This window comes from Orycteropus afer, unplaced genomic scaffold (genome assembly GCF_000298275.1).
Source record: "Orycteropus afer afer isolate SDZICR_OR568_19922 unplaced genomic scaffold, OryAfe1.0 scaffold00042, whole genome shotgun sequence".
NCBI lineage: Eukaryota > Metazoa > Chordata > Mammalia > Tubulidentata > Orycteropodidae > Orycteropus > Orycteropus afer.
Window position 1 is genome coordinate 14,085,960 of NW_006921629.1, and position 18,477 is coordinate 14,104,436.

The window sequence follows — 18,477 nt, forward strand, 5'->3', positions numbered from 1 at the left end:
GCATGACATCCTTCTCCAGGGAATGGTCCCTTCTGACAACATGACAAAAGTAGGTGAGACGAAGTCTGGCCATTCTCGCTTCCAAGGAGCATTCTGGCTGCACTTCTTTTTAAAAATACTAACAAACAGATATAAGCACCTTTAACATACAGGATTATTTAAAGCTGTGGGGTCTGATGCATAAAGCAGTATGTATGACAAATATCTTGTGCTATTCTTTTTCTTCTTTGGATTTCACTTGTCTTTTCCGACACTTTCTTGCTCTATGTGTACTTCTTTGGATTTCAGCTTTGAAACGTGAATAACGGAAGTTGGGAGGAACAAACCTAGGTAAAGATCTTCTTATGAAACAAGGATAACAAAAAGCCAAGAGTTACCGGAACCTTGTATTCTTCCCACAGAACCAATCATCTAGGAGCCGGTTTGGCTTTTTCACAGCAACTTTCAAACCAGTCTTCTGGGACTACTAGGAAGTGACACAGAAGCATTTAGATAACGGAGAAGGTCTGAAAGGGCACCTACCAGGTTGCTGATCTTAATTATTTCCAGGGGACGGAAATGGAAAAGGAAGACAACAAACAGTTACACATCTTTGAGTTACTTCATTTGTTACACTAAACACTTGTGTAATTAAAATATATATATATATATAGTAAACAGCATTGTTAAAGAGAAGCAACTACTTTGTTAATCTAAAAAAAAACAGGCTGTTTTTATGTAATGCCCATAGTCAGCCATATTAGAAAGAGTTAGTAAGCTCACCAAAATTCCAAAAGCTAATTATTAGTTTAGAGCAGAAGTTTTACGAGTCAGAAACATTAGGTTAGCCTCTGGGGTTTTATAACATTTCTCCTGGCCCTGAGCCCCTATCCAATGGAAGAGCCCAGTGTACTCCTGTGTAATTAAATGAATAACGTGGGTAATAACTCAGCACAGTGCCTGGCCATAGCAAATACTCCACCTCACCATGTGGCCCCATATTACCAACGTAATTTACAGACTACAGAAGGGATTGTCTGTCTTCCTGCTGTAAATATCACATAAATCACTGAAATCAAGGATGCAGTCTCCTCAAAGAGCAATGAAACCCTGTCCTCTGAGCTCTGCTGCCCTGCTCTTCACCAGCAGTCGCCATCTCTAACCCTCTCCCACCAATGCTTGTTCTGTTGTCAGCTGTCATCGAATCAGATCCGACTTATAGCAATCCTGTGTACAACAAAACAACACACTGCCAGCCTGCACCATCCTGTATCATTGCTATGGTTGAGCCCATTGTTGCAGCCTCCGTGTCCACCCCTCTTGTTGTTCCTCTTTTTTCACGGACCCTCTACTTTACCAAGCATGATGTCCTCCTCCAAGAACTGGTCCTTCCTGATAATGTGTCCAAATTATTTGAGAAGAAATCTCATCATCCTCCCTTCTAAGGAGGATTCTGGCTGTATTTCTTCCAAGCCAGATTTGTTTGTTCTTCTGGCAGTCCATGGTATATTCAATATTTGTCACCAACATCATAATTCAAATGCATAAATTCTTCTTTGGTCTTCCTTAGTTATTGTTTACCTTTTACATGCACATGAGGTGATGAAAATATTTCCTATAAAACAACTGCTCAGAAGAAGTTGGGCACTTCCCCAAAAGACGATGCTCCAGCTTTCCAAGCTGCTAGAAACTTCAAAGTTTCTCACTCTTGGTACTGTTGACATTTTGGGCCTAGTAATTCTTGTTGTAGGGGCTGGTCTGGACTTGGCAGGCTTTTTGGCAGCATCCCTGGCTTACATCCCTAGATGCATGCTGTGCCCACCATTGCCCTTGCCACAAGTTGTGACAACTAAATATATTTTCAGACATTGCCAAGTGTCCCTTTGTGGACAAAACTGCTCCTGGCTGAGAACCACAATTAGAAATCAATTCAGTTGTCCTTCAGCTATCTCATGGAGACAGAGGCTAGAACTATATATTAATATCAATGCCAAAAAATGAAAGAAATTCAACCACTAGAAGTTGATTCAAGACCTTCTTCTCCTTAGTAGCAATGTATTAATGTTGCCTGTGAAAGTCAAGTTTTGGGAAGCAACCCAAAACAAAACCCACTGCCATTGAGTCGATTCCAACTCATGGCTACCCTACAGGAAAGAGTAAAAGTGCCACATAAGAAGGTTTCCAAGGCGGAAGTCTTTATGGAAGCAGGCTGCCTCATCTTTCTCCCACAGAGCAGCTGGTGGACTTGAAACACCAACTTTTTGGTTAGCAGCCAAATGCTTTAACCACTACACCACCAGAGCTCCTCCAATAGACTACAGGCAAGGAAATATTAGGTGGGTCAAGGGTGGCTCTATGGCCATGAGAGAGGTGAAAGATGCTTTGGTCAGCTGGTGCTCCTTAAAGAACAAGGTCTTAAATTTATTCATGCAACACAAAATGAAGGAGGCAGATATTGGCTGCTAAGCAACTGATAGATAATCCCATGGCTTTAAGTACCGTCTATGGACCGTGACCCCACATTTTATATTTCTAATCCTCACCTCTCTCATGGTAGCCAGTCTCTTAATTTAACTGCCACTCAAGTGTCTCCACTTGGTTATCATATAAGCTTCTCAAACCCAACATGGCCACAACAGAATAGATTTTTTTCCCCTAAACATGCCCCTCCTAGTATTTCTCATCTCAATACATGGAACTGTCATATACCAGACTGCTCACACCAAAATTTCAAAGGCACCTTTGATTCCTATTTCCCTCAGCTTCCATATCTAATCAGTCAAGTTAGTTCTGCCTAAAAACACATCCCTAATTGGTCCATTTCTCTCTAGCTCCACTTCTGCCATTCTAGACTGAGCCATTATCATCTCTTGCTGGACTATGGCATTAGCCTGCTAACTAATTTCCCTGATTCTTCTCTTGTTCCTTACATCAGGGTTTCTCTATCTTGGTATTACTGACACTCTGGGCCAAGTAATTCTGTTATGGGTGCTGTCCTTGCATTGTAGGATGTTTAGCAGAATCCCTGGCCTCTACTCACTAGATGCCAGTTAGCAACCCTCACCAGCTTTGACGAATAAATATGTCTCTAGGCATTGCCACATGTACCCTAACTCACTGCCGTGGAGTCGGATCTAACTCATAGCGACCCCTCCTTGGGTTTCCGAGGCGGTATCACTATGGAAGTAGATTGCCCAATCTTCCTTCTGAGGAGTGGCTGGTGGATTTGAACCACCAGCCTTCTGGTTAGCAGACAGACACCTTAGACAGTACACCACCCGAGCTGCTACATGTCCCCTGGGGGACAAAATCACCTCTTGTTGAGAACCCTGACCTACATCCACTCTATACACAGGAGCCAGAAGGATATTTTAAAAATGTAAATTGCATAAGGTCATTCGCCTGCTGAAACCCCTTCAAGGTCTTCCCATTGACCTTAGAACAAAACCCAAGCTCCTTACCATTGGTTTACAAAATGCTCTATGATCTGACACCTGCCCACCTCACTAATCTCATCTCTTCCATACCATGCTCGTCCTCACTAAGCTCTAGCCACAATGGTCTTCTCTGTTTCCACCTAACCTTTTGCCCTTACTGTTCCTTCTGCCAAGAATGCATCCTCCCTACATCTTTGCTTGGCTCACTGTCAGTGTCAGATTACTCATTAAGTAACGTAAGCATGATCTTACTTGTCCTTACTAATCTGTAGTGAACAATGTCACACTTTCTCACCACACCAAAGATTCCGCTTCTAGGTATGGGTGGCACCTGTCTCTCTCCCAACCCCATAGCACCTCCCTACAGAATCAAAGCCTCTTTTCAAATTTACAGCCTCTGACAGGGATGGAGTACCCAGTAACCAAGGTAAGCATAGGCTTACAGGTGCTCACTTACCAATCTATAATAAACAGTTACTTATGCTTCCACCACATCTGAAACCCACATGAAATTGTTCACTACAGATTGATAAATGAGCACGTAAGCCCATGCGTATTTTGTTTACTGGGTGTTCTGCCCCTGCTCACTGTTCACAAGTACAACTCTCAGATTGAATGTTTCCGGCTCAGCAAGGCCTTCCCCAACCACCTACCTACATAACCTTCTTACCCTCAGCTGCCAGCACACTGTTTATTTCCTTCATAGTGCTAATCACAATAGAAAACTGTCTTGTTTAGTTATTCATTTGTTGCCTGCCCCTTTATTAGAGAACAAGCCCCATAACCACTGCCCATCTATCAGTTTGTTGTACTTTGGTGGTTTGCATGTTGCTATGATGCTGGAAGGAGCTCTGGTCGCGTAGTGCCTAAAGCACTTGACTGCTAACCAGAAGGCTGGCGGTTCAAATCCACCAGTCACTCCTCAGAAGGAAGGTTGGGCAATCTACTTCCGTCATGATACTGCCTCAGAAACCCAAAGAGGGGTCGCTATGAGTCGGGTCCAACTCGAGGGCACATAACAACAACATGCTAGAAGCAACACCACCAGTATTTCAAATACCAACAATGTCACTCACAGTGAACTGGTTTCAGCAGACCTTCCAGACAGACAGACTAGGAAGAAAGGCCTGGTAACATACTTCAGAAAATCCGACAATGAAAACCCTATGGATCAGCGGAATATTGTCTGGAAAATAAGATCACGCAGATGGCAAAGAAGCAGGAAATGTTCATTCTGTTGTACATGGGGCTGTCACAAGTTGGAGCTGACAGGATAATTATCAATAACAACAGTAAGTTCCATGAGAGCAAGGACCTTGTCTGTCTTATTCATTGCTATGGCCCAGCGTTTAAAATAGTGCCTGGCACAGAGCAGGTAATCAATAAATATTGCTCCCTTCCATCTTCCTCAAACCTCAGGTCAGGTTTCAATGACCTCCTTTCACTTCCCTTCTAGGATTATTATTGATTTTTGTTGTTGTTGTTTATCTCCATCTTTCTTTTTAACTACGTTTGTCCTCTATTACAAAATATGTGGTCGGGGTACCATGTTCAAGTGTTTAGCATAAAGAAAATAAGTAATTTGTTATTCCGAAGCATAAACAAAAGCCAATTCATTAGTTTATGAAGTTCTGTTCCTTGCCCCTCAGGTTTTTAGCAGGTCATAATTACTTTCAGTTTGGTCCCTGTTCCATTAAGTTTGAAGCTGTGAAGGTCTTTTGATCTCAGTCCAAAACTCACCTGGCTCAGAAACTCCAACAGTCATTTTGTCCATCCAGCCCAATTTAGGCTGTATCATAGGCCTGAAAACTTTCTGTGTTGGCTTCAAGGTAAAACAGTCATTGGCTCAAAGGTAGGATGGTCCAAGGTGCAGCGTGATCAAGAACCGTTAGCTGAATCCAGAAACCACAACTTGGCAGTTTCTTGCCTTAATTTATGGGCTGCTTCCTCGAAACCAAAGACAACTGGTCCACCTGGCAGCTGACTGGCTGGAAACTGGAGGCAATTCTTCCCTGGCTAAGGGCCAGGGCCCTCTAGTGGCCTTTGGAAAGCATGTCATGGGGCCATTTTTACATTCTGGCGGGTTGCCGGCTTGTCCCGCTGGGCTGGGCTCTCCACGCGGTGCAGAGACGTCTCCACTCGCAAAGTTGAGGCTCGGACGTGGCGGGAGGACGTTTCCTTGCGCTGGGTGGAGGTTTCCACAAACTGGGAGGACACCTCGAGGACGTGAGGGAGCCGTTTTCCAGAGGGGGAAATGGAAGGCCCCTCGCTGCGGCGCTGAGAGGTCTCCACCCGACTGGAAGACTTTCGCACCTGCCGAGAGGTTGTCTCCTCGAGGTGAGACGATGTCTCCACGCGGACCGTCGAAGTCTCCTTATAGCGAGTCGTCTCCACTCGGGGCGAAGAGGGCTTTCCTCTAAGGGGCGAGGCCATTCTGGCTGTATCGAGGGCCAATGAGGGTCACCTTCAATCAAGCCTCTGAGTTACGACACAGGGTCACCTAGTAAGGAATGGCGTAATGATGACGTTATGTCATCGCAGGCACAATGGTGGAAGACTATGAGCTGTCACAGGGTTGAGTATCACGACATGACGACGTGGGATACTGAAGTTCTAGGGTCTTAAAGCCTCTCAGCAACACATTTAGAGAGGTCCGGCGGACTTGGGTTTGGTCTTCGCACCACTAGCTCACCATTCGCGAGTTTACACAGGCGGGACCAGGGCGGGCCAGACAGGGGTGGGCGGGGCTGGACAGAGATGGGCGGAGCCGAGAGCCTGGGAATGAGGTTCTGCCCACCCCATGTATCCCACACTGCCCCGGGGCAGGAAGGTGAAGGTTTGACTTCCGGAATCTTCCTGGCTGCTTAGGCCAGTTGCTTTGTGGAGTGGTGGCGATTTAGTGCCTTTGCTTATGTTATGGCCGCTGCCGTTGCTATGGAGACAGGTAAGTAGCGCCCCAAGCCTCGAATCTTCGCAAATGGAACTATTTTCGATCCAGACACAATCTCCCACTCCTCCTTGGCCTCTTTTCAGGTCTTACTCCCGGCAGGAGTAGAGTTGGGACAGGGAAGGACAGTGGTTCTTGTAGGGTCTGGTAGGTTTTGCCTTTTCAGGGTTGCGTTCGTTCTCAAATATTTTCTCCACGTTTGCTGTTCAGACACAGACCCTTTTGGCTTCCCGCCGTGGCCGAGACTAAGGGGAGAGGGGATGGATCTTAAGCCACCTCCTTTTTGATCGCTTTTCTGTATTTCAGATAAACTTGCATAAGTTTGAAATAACGAAGACAAACTTGGGTATCATTCTGCTATGATTGAAATTTCTCATACATGCACATACTTCGTGATCTTTCACGCTCTCTGTAGTCTCTTCGGCTCACATTTTGAATTTTTTCCTGATTCAGTACTTAACTGTGTTTTAGTTTAACTTAGTCACTTAACAATTATTAAGATAGGAGAAGGGACAGTTACTACAACTTACCTCGGTAATCACTGCTAAAGTCGCTACATAGTGGCCCACTAGGGGTAGGTACCCTGTCCTGTGTATTCTTGTTTTCTTTGATGACTTCATTCTCACCTTAGAAAAATTCTTAACTTATTCCTTTGAATCAGACCTCCTCTTTTCTTAGACTTCTAAGGAAGGTTTGTCTCCTCCTACACCTTTCTTTATCCAAAAATGTATTTCAGCGAAGTTAGATTTATTTATTACTAACTTTCTACAAAACAGTATTATACACAGTGACCTTTAGTTTGGATGATTTTTGATGTCTTCTGTCCTAGATGATGCTGGAAATAGACTTCGGTTTCAGCTGGAGTTGGAATTTGTGCAGTGTTTAGCCAACCCAAATTACCTTAATTGTAAGTTGTTGAGCACCTCCTTAAATCGAGTACTAACAGTATTTCTGACAGATGAGTTGCAATTCATAATAGTATCTCTTTTATATTGTCCATTCTAATTTAACTGAGTGAAATTATTGTTACTCTTACACTGGTGTATAGATAAAATTGAGCATGCTGGGATTTATTTTGAATACGTTGATAGTGGGGATGTTAAAGTAAGTAGATTCTTTATATTAAGAGTCACAAACCAGTGTCTCAAGGATTCAAAGATTGGTTTGAGCTACAGATTTTTACTTATTTATTCATTTGTGCCTTTCAGTTCTTGCCCAAAGAGGTTACTTCAAAGACAAAGCTTTTGTTAATTATCTTAAATACTTGCTTTACTGGAAAGAACCAGAATATGCCAAGTATCTAAAGTAAGTTTGATTTTTATAATCCTAAATATGTATATATACTTTATTATACTCCAGAACATTGCTATTTAACAGATATCTTAGTTTCACATTGGAAACAAAAGTGTTTTGATACTCAGGACCTCTTTTATTTGCCACCACCTTAATACAAGGCACCCCTTGTATTTGGATTTCAGTGGTCATCTCTTCTTCCACTCACCACTCTCCCCCATTCCCAAGCCAAACAAAAGCAAAATATCATTTTATACACAGAAGCAAATTTGATCTCTTAAAAATGTAAATCAAAACATGTTACTTTCTTGCTAGAATCATCCAGTGGCTTTCCATTGCATGCAGAATAAAATCTGGTCTTTTTTCATGGGCTAAATCTGTCTATTCTGGCCTTGTCTTGCCTGACCTTGTCTCATAGTACTCACCCCATTTCAATCAGTTTCTCACCCTAAGGAACCCTCAGCCTATAAATACAATGACATAGTCATAGGCTGAAAATTAACCCAGAAGAAGGGTACTTGTAGGGAAGGTGTTGTTGAGGTGCCCTGGACAATGGGCAAGGTAACCTTGTGTGACAAGTCTTATAGTGGCTGTCTTTTAACCACAAACTTTTCTATTTTAATGACAAACAACAAACCTTGAACCATACCTTTGCTTTGTTTTTTACCAAACCCACTGCCATCAATAGGGAAGCTTTTTTTTTTTTTTTACATTGTGATTTGGGTGAAAGTTTACAGAGCAAATTCACTTTCCATACAGCAGTTCACATACACTTTGTCTCATGACATTGACTACAATTTACCACAGTGCAACAGCTCCCCTCCCACTTCCTCCCCATAGTTACCTCTTCCCTGTATCCTTCCCTCCATGCACTCCTGCCCCCTGAGCTGTTTCCCTGTGTATAGACAGCCTTTCTATTTTCCCATGATTGTTCTCTCCAAGGAGTGTATCTACCTAGTGTAAATGTTCACCTGATATGCCTGTCTTTTGTTTGACTGGAAGCCACAGGTGTGGGTTCAATTCCAGGCCTGAAGGGCAGCTAGGGGCCATAGTCTCAGTGGTTCCATCAGCCTCTATCAGACCAGCAACCTGGTCCCTTTTTTTCCCAAATGATTTTGATTTTGTTCCACATTGTTCTCCTACTTTATCCAGGATCTCCTTCATAGATCCCCCCCTGAGTGGTTGACAGTGGTAGCGGGGCACTATCTAGTTCTTCTGGTCTCATAGTCATATAGGCTGAGGATCTCATGGTGTACCAGTTGCTTGGACTTAATTTTTTCCATGAATCTTTGGTTTTCTTCATTCTTCTTTGCTGTGGACAAAGAGAGACCCATCGTTACATCTAGATGGCTGCTTGCAAGCTTTTAAGATCCCAGTCACTACTCATCAAAGTAGTATTAGAACAATGTTTTGTGTAGTATGTTATGCCAATTGAGCTTGATATCCCCTGCGACTGTGGTCCTGAGCCCACAGGTCCAACTACTTGCTTCCTCTGGATAGCTGGCTGTGCCCAAGAAATGACTACAATCTTGTCCCTTGTCAGCTCTACTATACACCTGTAAATTCTTACAAAACATAGCAATACACTTGTAGAAACATTGTCTGCCAAACCTATACATGGTGTTGGGCACACTCCCCTTTGGACAGACATACCTAATAGTTCTGCCTGTCCACCCATCTGTCCACCGATATATTCATATTTGCCTAATAGTGAAACTTTTTGTCTTTTTCTTTTTCTTAAAATCACAAGTTTGAGAGGAAAATGTTTCAGACTTACTCTTTAAGCAAGTTACTTTTCTGATCTGTGTCCAATAGCAATTGACACACAGAGCCTACATTCTCAGGCTACCCCTGGGACCCTTTGCACCCTTATTGGCTTTTCGTAAACAACCACTTACTCATTTAATAATCCAATGAAAAGACTTTTTTCATTTGTTTGCAACGTGTTTAGTTAGACTTACAGAGTCGGTTTTAGACGAAGCCTCAGGCACTTTCCTATCTAGTGATAAAATATGCCTTTTTGTAGCTTCAAACTTTTGTTTCCAGTTTTGTCCCTAGATTAATCTAGAACCAGCCTGTACCCACTTGATGATATCCTTCCAGATATTTAAATTCAGGTGAGGTTGCAAATTGATGTCAGTTGGGCATTTCATTTGGTCTGCAGAAGGTATTAATTTTCTTTAATAGTTGCCAACATTTTGTCTAGATTTCCAGCTGTTCTTTAGAATCTGGAAGATCTGGTAGCTTCAGGTCTTCATTCTCCTAAATTATAGACTGGCTGGAGCTGAGAAGCAGCTACCTCTTGTATACGCTTTCTACCACTTGACCGCTATTAGCCATTATTGACAGTGGTACTCTGTTTTTCTTACCTGTCTTCAGCCATTCCTCAAGTGCCATGGCTTCCAGACTCCTCATGAGTTCAGGTGCCCTCCTTTGGGTATTTGGCAGTTGTGCCATACATTATTCTTCACACAGATTCTCTAAATGTTAATAACCACAGTACAGTTACCAGAACCATTGATACAATATTATTATCGCATCTACAGACTTCATATTTTGTCAGTTGTCTCACTAATGTCTAAAATCTGGTACAGTTTCCAGTCCAGGATAATTTATTGCATTTAATTGTCATATCTTCTTAGTCTCCTTTAAAGTGACTTCCTCAGTCTTTTTTTTTCTTTCATGACCTTGACACAGAAGTGATGTTCTATCTTTCTTGGTGTATCAGGAGTCACATGAAGTTATTTTGACCCACTACTGTGGTGGTGATATTTGATCCCTTAGTTAAGGTGATGGCTGCCCATTTCTCCACTATCAAGTTACTGTTTTTTCCTTTGTATTTAGTATTTTGTATGGAGAGAATTTGGAACTATATAAATACCTTGTTTTATATCACTAATTGTAGCATCTTTTGAAGATTCTTGCTCTAAACAATGTTTACTTTGGTGATTTTCTAACTTCTTCATTCATTCTACCTTTATTAGTTGGAATTCTCCTGTAAGGAAGAATATTCTCTTGTCTCTGATGTTTATTCACTTCATTTTTATGGACTCTCGGGTTTTTATTTTATCTTCCGGATTATAATTATGTATTTTCTTGCTCTGATTATTCCAGATTTGGCCATATGGAGCCCCTTCAAATTGGCTCCTGTGTACTTTTGACATATTCTCATCATCTTTTGAGAATTTTTTTCTTTCTGGCATTACATAAATATCCAGCCTCATCTATTATTTCCCTACCCTAGCCCTGGAATCAGCCCTTTCTCCAAGGAACCCTGAGAAATGGTATTTAAAAACCACCATCTGGGCCCTAAGTATGCTCTTTGGTACCATAGTGTCATTGTTCCTGTGCCCTCTCAACACACAAAGCTAGGAAATACATGGCTACACAAGGCACACACACATCTGTATTTCTCTTTTATATTACGTTAAAAACCGTGAGTTCATACTGTTTGCAATTCCTCCCCAGTAGAAAAGGTTAATCTAGCCTTTCTCCTTTCCTTATCTGTAATTCCTTTTCTCATAGCCAGGAGTTTGGCTCTTTATTCACAATATACTTTCTTGCTCAATGTCAGAATTCATCATTTCAGAATTGCTATATCCTTATGGAACACTTGATTATTTGTACATAGTTCTTTTTGAAATTCATTAACTTTTAAATGAAAAGTTCTCTTTTTCTCACTGTTGATGGAAACCAGTACTTATCAGTTAAACACATAATTGCTAAAATAATGTTCATGTTACTCACTTTGGAAACCACTAGAAGAGTAACATGAGTTAGCCCCAAATATTGACACTATTGACAAGAAGTTAGCATGGCCTTGGGCAAGTTATTTAATCATTATGAACTTAAAATTTTACCACTTTTGAAAATTTTGCTTAATTCTGACTTTTTAATGACTTAGCTTGTCTTCATGGGGGGGGGGGGAGGGGAGGCAGGATGACTATATACCACCAAAGCGTACTTAAGTTAATGTTAGGAATGGTAGGTTGCAAGATCATATTTAAATGAGTAAAATGAGTTAGAGCTTGACTTTACTGACTTAAATATGTTGTCATTAACTTATAAACTTAAACCCAGGTATCCTCAGTGTTTACACATGTTAGAACTGCTCCAGTATGAACACTTCCGTAAGGAGCTGGTGAATGCTCAGTGTGCGAAATTTATTGATGAACAGCAAATTCTGCACTGGCAGCACTATTCCCGGAAACGGATGCGTCTTCAGCAAGCCCTGGCAGAGCAGCAACAGCAAAATAACACATCAGGAAAATGAAAACTGGATACAGAGCAGGCTTTTGAGACATGTATATAATTTGTTTCTTTTGTACAGTGAAAACTAAAAAAGACTATCTACTTTTATTGTAGTAGCACCTAGACCCTTTAGTGTGCTATTTAATCAACTTTTTATTAATAGATTATTTCTGTTATACCAGAACTGTTTTGAGTTCCCTGTGGATTTGTAAGTATTTATTAGTTTTTTAAGTCAGCTGAGTAAGAATGGAAACCTCAGATGCTTTGGACCAACTCAGTGGTGATGGGTAGGCCAGGGCTACCAAATATATCACTGTAAATAGCTCTGCTCTTGACATACAGTGGTACCTTGGGCAGTCCATCTCCTGGAACCTCATTGTCTCTAGGATGACCGAACGCTAGGAATGGAGTCAGTGACTCTTAATTATACAGCAGGAACTGCATAAAGGTTCCAGAGTGATACATATTTGTATTACCACTTGCTTTGCAAGGTAGCTGTAAGGAAGAATCACTGGTATGTTGCTGTCTTTGTGGTGGCAGGGAGAAGACTGATGGTTAACTAATTGTACTTTTAACCTTAAGCTAGAACAAAGATGTGGCGCCTCATTTGGGAAGCACAGACATGTCGTTGACAGATACCACAAACCAGGCACTAAGTGAAGTGTTTTTTTAGGTTCTTATTTAATGCTCAGGGTAATTTTTGTTTCTAGAGGAGGAAACTGGGGTTTAGAGCAGCTAAGTACCTTGCCTGAGGGTACACAGCTAGTAGGTGGCAGAATCCTTGTGATTGACTCAGGAGCTGGAGTGCACCTCACCACTAGGTTAGTCTCCCCTCTGCCACCTACCTCATCCCAAGTGAAGCGCGTTCACACAGCTGCAAAACAAACTGTCCGCATTGAGCAGAGGCAGCATCAGAGGTTCTGTGCTTTCCTTCAGTGATTAAGTTATATTCTAAAGCCCACGAAAGGGTTTTAGGAACCAGTTGGTTTCAAATTCATGGAATTTAGGAAAAGGAAATCCTAATCCATTCAGAAATCTGGAAGTTGTCTACCCTAATATTAAGGGCTATTAGATGTTTCTGTGGTCTCCAGTAAGTAGTCTTATATTCTTAATTACTGCCACTCCTGAAGACTTATTTTACCCATATCTTAAAGGTAACCATATAGTGCAGATGAAAGGTTTATGAACATTTTAATAGTACACTTCTGTTTAGACATACACCAACTTTATCTTACACCATCGTATTTATTTAATAAGCAAATACGTAGTGTCTAGAGTACAGTTAAAACAGCAGGCCATCATCAAATCTTAATCTTCAGAGAACAACATCTCCACGAGGCTGGCCTGAAGACACTCAGATTCCACCAGTTTTTGAGGCTGTAATAGAAGAACAGTCAAATCTTAATCTACTGCTACAAAATGTTAAAAATGTAACGCACTGTTCTACTTTGAATGATGCAAATCTTTGAACACAAAAGTTACTGCCATTCAGAAACTACCAACTGGCCAGAACAAGTTTTATGTAACTGTTTAAAATATTTGCCTCAAGCTGAATCATTAAAATACTTAGCTCAAGGGACTTACATCCAAGATACCAGGAAGCTCCATACAGTGAAACAAGAGACAGCATGCCTGGTGCCACCCTCTTCTCAACTCTTAATACCAGGTGCATGACTGAACTGTCTTTTCAGTCATAACTATGCATTAAATGGAAAACACTATTAATGCTAATACTTTCAGGAGTTATGAGTTAGTCAGCTTTATTGAGCACTGCTTAAACAGTTTTGCTTTTTTTTCAATTTTTATTGTGATTTGGGTAAAAGTTTACAGAGCAAATTCATTTTCCATACAGTAGTTCATGCACATCTTGTTTCATGACATCGACTGCAATTCCCCAGAATGTAACAGCTCTCTTCCCACTTTCTCCCTGTAGTTACTTCTTCCTTGTGTCCTCCTTTACCAGGCATTCCTGCCCACCCCCCAAAGCTGGTTTCCCAGTACAAACACTGCCCTTCTGTTCTCCCACAATTGATCTCTCTAAGGAGTGTATCTACCTGATGTAAATGTTTGCCTATATGCCTGTTGTTTGCCTGGAAGCCACAGGAGTGAGTGCAATTCCAGGCCGGAAGGGTAAGGCCATATAGTCTCAGGTCTCACCAGGCTCTATCAGACGAGTAAACTTAGTCTTTTTTTATGATTTTGAGTTTTGCTCTGTATTGTTCTCCCACTCTATCCAGGATGATCTGCACTGATCCCTTTTCTTGTGGTTGACAGTGGTAGCTGGGTACCATCTAGTTCTTTAAAGAGTTGTTTTTAAGAATGGGTTTTTTAAAAAAAGCATGGAAAAGTCCTAATATTTAAATATCTGCATTATTAATAGTGTACTGGGCCTGGCCGTAGGGATATAGCCAGGTTTTAAGGTTTGAATGCACCCTGAGCAGCAAAGTGATGTTTAGGATGAAAGAACAAAATCTTTTAGAATTTGAACCCAGAACAGTTAAGACATTTTTGACAGTGTAGAAACAATAGCCCCAAAACACTGAAAGAAAAATACTCACTGTTCCGTATCTAAGTAGTGTAGGCACTGCAGTTACTTTCAACTTTTTTCTGAAGTCATTATTTGGGTCTTTCCAACTATTCCAAAAATAAAGTGACCGTGAAAAAAAAAAAAAGATACATATCTTTATATATTCCTACGTTTAGTCAATTCTTGTAAACATTTTAAAAATCTTGATTATGACTTATTATGGGAGCTCTGGTAGCATAGTGCCTAAGGCACTTGACTGCTAACCAGAAGACTGGCGGTTCAAACCCACAGCCACTCCTCAGAAGGAAGATGGGGCAATCTACTTCCATAGTGATACTGCCTAGGAAACCCAAGGAGGGGTCGCTATGAGTCGGGTCTGACTATAGCATATAACAACAACATGATTACTCTGCAAAGTTTTCATTTAAAATATGACTGAGATACAAAATAAATGTAAAGCTAATTAAGTTCTGAATGGACACCACGCCAAATTCATTGAATTACCTTTACTAAATACAAATGGCTGGAAATTTGCATTTTAGTAACTTCTAATTGTTTTACTTATCCAACTTTACCTCACAATGCATAACCTTTCTGCCTAAGTTTGTGTATCTGTGAAATACAGTATTACATTGCCACTTACTAAGGTTTTTCTCCTACTTGGCAGTAGATGAACACACATCCTTCACAAATATGCTTCAGACCCTCTCGAACGACTGGTTCAGCTTTAAAAAAAGTTGATATAATTACACATCAACTCTACAATAGGCACAGATAAACAGCTTCCCTCTCCCCTCCCCCCAATCTTGTTAAGTAATCAAACTTTAGCCTGAAGTGAGAAGGTCAGCAAACGTCGGGTGCTCTTAGACCCACGTTAAAGGTAAGGACCAAGTCCAAGTCTTGATTGCTCCCACTCCACAGCGCCAAAAGCAACGAAGGGCCCAAACACTTGCTGACTGATCGAAAGGAGACAACTCATATTCTCCCTAAGATGGTAATCATACTGGGGAAGTGAAAAATGGCTTGCGGAAGTTGATAACAAGATCATCTGGGTCGGAATGAATTGATAGGTAGGTCAAAAGAAGACCGCTCTCGGTGGGGCGGGGAAGGACTCAATAGCAGGAAAGAAGGAAACGGTAGGAAAAGGAGTCGACATGACAACTCAGATCGCCCAGCGGATCTCTAGACCACGACTCCCTCTGCCTCTCCTCAACCCAACTCTGGTCGTGGCCTCAGTCTTTCAGCCATTTATGCTAGGCAGCAGCCCCCGAATCCCGGTCTCACCCAGCACGCAGTCGGGGCACCAGCTGTTCCCTCCGGCGTCCTTAGAACCCGTGAAGTATGCGAAAATGGTCTTGCCATTGTGCTGCTCTACAGCCTGGTTGAATTCTTCGAAGCCGGACACACGCACCTCCTCGTACCGGGTCATCAGCAGACAGCGCCCAGTTCTGGCAGAACTCTAGCTCCAGCCGCCGTGGGGCGGGACCCACGTGGGGCGGGACGAAGGTGTTTCCGGGAGGGCTAAGCGGGTAGAGCTATTTGAAGAAGGCTACGGGAGCCTCTGGAGGCCAAAACTCGTCCGCATCGTCTTTTTGCTCTCGCTTCCTGAATATTTGGGTGCTAATTCCACTCTTAGTCTTTAACTTCCCCCAAACTCAGACTTCTACCCCAATCTGGTCCTGCCCCTGGCTCCATGTACACTGGCTGCAAAACCTGCTGCCTTAACCTGGACCCTTAGGTGTCTCAGGAGCATTAACGGTTCCCAAGCCGCCCTGCGCCTGTTGCTATGGCGACTGGGCGAGCGGCCGGAAGCGAGGCCTAGTAGGGGGTTCTTCCCCTCCTCCCGGTAGCCGCGCCTCGCCCCAGGCCAGGTGGGCTCGGGCCGGGGCTGGGGGGATTCTGGGAAGCTGCGTTAGGAGTCACGACCTGGGGGGAGAGGCCACTTTGACCCGGTGCTGATCCTGCCGCGTTATACCCTCCCCTCCAAACTACCTTTTCTCCTGTTCAGGCTTTTGAGGGGTCCCGGACTTGGGGGGCGGGCGTCTGGGATTTGGTGGGGGTGGGGCAGAGTGGGGGGCTGGGAGGGAGAAGGCTGCGAGGGCCGGTGCATGTGTGCGGCAGTTCTGGGAGCGAGGTGACTAGGAAGTGCGCTCTGAGTGTGTTGGGGAAGAAGGGAAGTGGCGTGGAGCTATGAGCAGGGCGACTGGCCGTGGGCCCTTGCCCAGGCTGCGCGAGAGCGAGCAAGCTGCCGAGATGCCAGCTCGTTGTGTGGGGCCCAGCCGGCCTAGGCGAGGAGTTCGGAAGCCTTGGGGGAAGAGATGGGCTGCAAAAGCGTCCCGAGGCAGGAGAACCAAGCGCCGGTGGAGGTTCTCGGTGTGGGGAACTGGCTGTATGAGTGCAGAGAGACTGCAGGAGTGTCGGTGGCCACGGGGAAGGAGACCACCTGCGGAGACAGCGGAGGCTGTTGGGGCAAATGAGGCCTTGGAGACACCTGGGACTGCAACGTCGATTGAGATTGCAAGAGACCCAGAGATTGTGTGGATTAACGGGGTGGTTGGGGAACCCAAAATTGTGGGGCCTACCGGGTCTGTGTGGGTGACTGGAATTGGGGATGAGGAGACAGACTATAGGAGTCCTCGGGGTTGTGAGAGAAAAGGTCGTCCTGGATTTCTGGGGCACGGGAGCATTCTGGAACTGTGGTTGAAGGTGCAGGCTATGAGGGCAGCTTCAGGATGTGGGGAAGAAAGCAGAGTTGAACTCTGTCCTGTGCCAGCCGGGGAAGGGCCAGTTGAAAGGGGTGTTCCTGGCCGGGCTGCGTGGGTAGAGACAAGCCGTGGTGGTCTCACAGGTCCGTGGGTGAAAGGACAGGCTAGGGCAGTCCCGCGCGCCATAGGAATGCCTGCAGTGGCAAGTTGTGAGAGACCCTCAGGTTTGTGTGGGCAGGGACAGGCTAGAGTGCCTAGTAATATGGATTCAAGTGCTGGGCTAGCCCTGTGCCTGTGGAGGAGGGGGCACGCTGTGGGGATGCATGGATGGGAGGAGATTGGTGGTGGCCTTGCCCCAGGCCTTTGGGGAAAAGGACAGACTAAGGAGGTGCCTGGGTCCATGGGGTGCCCTGAGGCTGCAGGGGTTCCCAGAGCTGTGGAGGAAGAGAGAGATTGTGAGGCTACTCCAGGTCTGTGGGGAAGAAGGCAGTCTACACAGGTACCTGGTGCTCTGGGAGAGTCAGTTTGTGGCAATACCTCAGGCTTATGGGGAAGGCAACAGGTTATAGGGGTGCCTAATGTGGAGGAGGAGACTAGGTCTGTGGGTGCTTCTGGCGCATGGTGGAAGAGACAAACTGTGGAGGAGACAGGCTCTGGGGGTGTTCCTGGCCTGTGGGGCACAGGACAAGCTGTTGGAGTGCCTTGTGCTGTTGAAGAGGAAGCCAGATATGGGGGTGACCCAGGATTCCAGGAAAGGGGACAAGCTTTGTGGGTAGAGACCGGCGCTGGAGGTGACCCAGAGTCATGGGGAGCTACTCAGACTAGAGAAGTATCTCGTACTGGTGAGGAAGAGGCAGATTCTAGGGGTGCCCCAAGCTTGTTGGCCATAGAACAGTCTATGAGAGTACCTAAGATTTGGGGGGAGGAGACAAGCTATGGGAGTGTCCCCAGTCGGTGGGGAACAGAACAGCCTGTGGAGGGGGCCCAGGCTGTGGTGGTTCCCCAGGCCTTGGGAGAAGAGACAGGCTATGGTGGCATACCAGGCCTGTGGAGTAGACAGCAGGCTCTGAGGATGCCTCCAGCTGAGACAGTGCCAGGAGCTGTAGAGGAGATGTGCTGTGGGAGTGGCCTGAGCCAGTGGGAAAGGAGGCGTGCCATGGGGGAGCAAGAGACTCTCGTGCCTGCAGCTTTGGGGGTGTCTGGGCCTGTAGATCAAGAGACTGGCTGTGCAGGTGTTTCCTGTCTGTGCAGGAAGAGACAGGCTGTGGGGTTGTCTGAGATGGTGGGGATACCCGAGGCCGTAGGTGTGCCCAAGCACAGGTGTACTCCAGTCGGGTT

At 44.3% G+C, this 18,477-nt stretch overlaps 3 protein-coding genes across 3 annotated transcripts; 1 reads left to right on the forward strand and 2 right to left on the reverse strand.

The window, feature by feature from the left end:
- Positions 1–5,471: 5,471 nt before the first annotated feature.
- Positions 5,472–5,849, reverse strand: CUNH17orf100 (chromosome unknown C17orf100 homolog). Its single transcript, XM_007937596.1, has one exon. The coding sequence runs from the start codon at positions 5,847–5,849 to the stop codon at positions 5,472–5,474; it is 378 nt and encodes a 125-aa protein (XP_007935787.1).
- A 483-nt stretch (positions 5,850–6,332) lies between these two features.
- Positions 6,333–11,929, forward strand: MED31 (mediator complex subunit 31). Its single transcript, XM_007937506.2, has 4 exons — positions 6,333–6,360; positions 7,193–7,270; positions 7,572–7,668; positions 11,737–11,929. Exons 1-4 carry the CDS (start codon positions 6,333–6,335, stop codon positions 11,927–11,929), a joined length of 396 nt encoding a protein of 131 aa, XP_007935697.1.
- Positions 11,930–13,215: 1,286 nt separating this feature from the next.
- On the reverse strand, positions 13,216–15,863 carry TXNDC17 (thioredoxin domain containing 17). The gene is made up of 4 exons (XM_007937505.2): positions 15,719–15,863; positions 15,078–15,159; positions 14,466–14,541; positions 13,216–13,284 (listed from the first exon to the last, which is right to left on the reverse strand). The coding sequence occupies exons 1-4, from the start codon at positions 15,861–15,863 to the stop codon at positions 13,216–13,218; spliced, it is 372 nt and encodes a 123-aa protein (XP_007935696.1).
- Positions 15,864–18,477: the final 2,614 nt, after the last annotated feature.

Bases quoted from the DNA above. Each gene is read 5' to 3' on its own strand.
- CUNH17orf100 (XM_007937596.1), bottom strand. From the start codon at position 5,849: ATGGCCTCGCCCCTTAGAGGAAAGCCCTCTTCGCCCCGAGTGGAGACG.
- MED31 (XM_007937506.2), top strand. From the start codon at position 6,333: ATGGCCGCTGCCGTTGCTATGGAGACAG. The intron at 7,271-7,571 runs GTAAGTTGTTGA...TGTGCCTTTCAG, and splicing joins CAACCCAAATTACCTTAATT to TTCTTGCCCAAAGAGGTTAC. The intron at 7,669-11,736 runs GTAAGTTTGATT...ACTTAAACCCAG, and splicing joins GAATATGCCAAGTATCTAAA to GTATCCTCAGTGTTTACACA.
- TXNDC17 (XM_007937505.2), bottom strand. From the start codon at position 15,863: ATGACCCGGTACGAGGAGGTGCGTGTGTCCGGCTTCGAAGAATTCAAC. The intron at 14,542-15,077 runs GTAAGTGGCAAT...TTTTTGGAATAG, and splicing joins CAAGTAGGAGAAAAACCTTA to TTGGAAAGACCCAAATAATG. The intron at 13,285-14,465 runs GTGAGTATTTTT...CTTCTATTACAG, and splicing joins CACTACTTAGATACGGAACA to CCTCAAAAACTGGTGGAATC.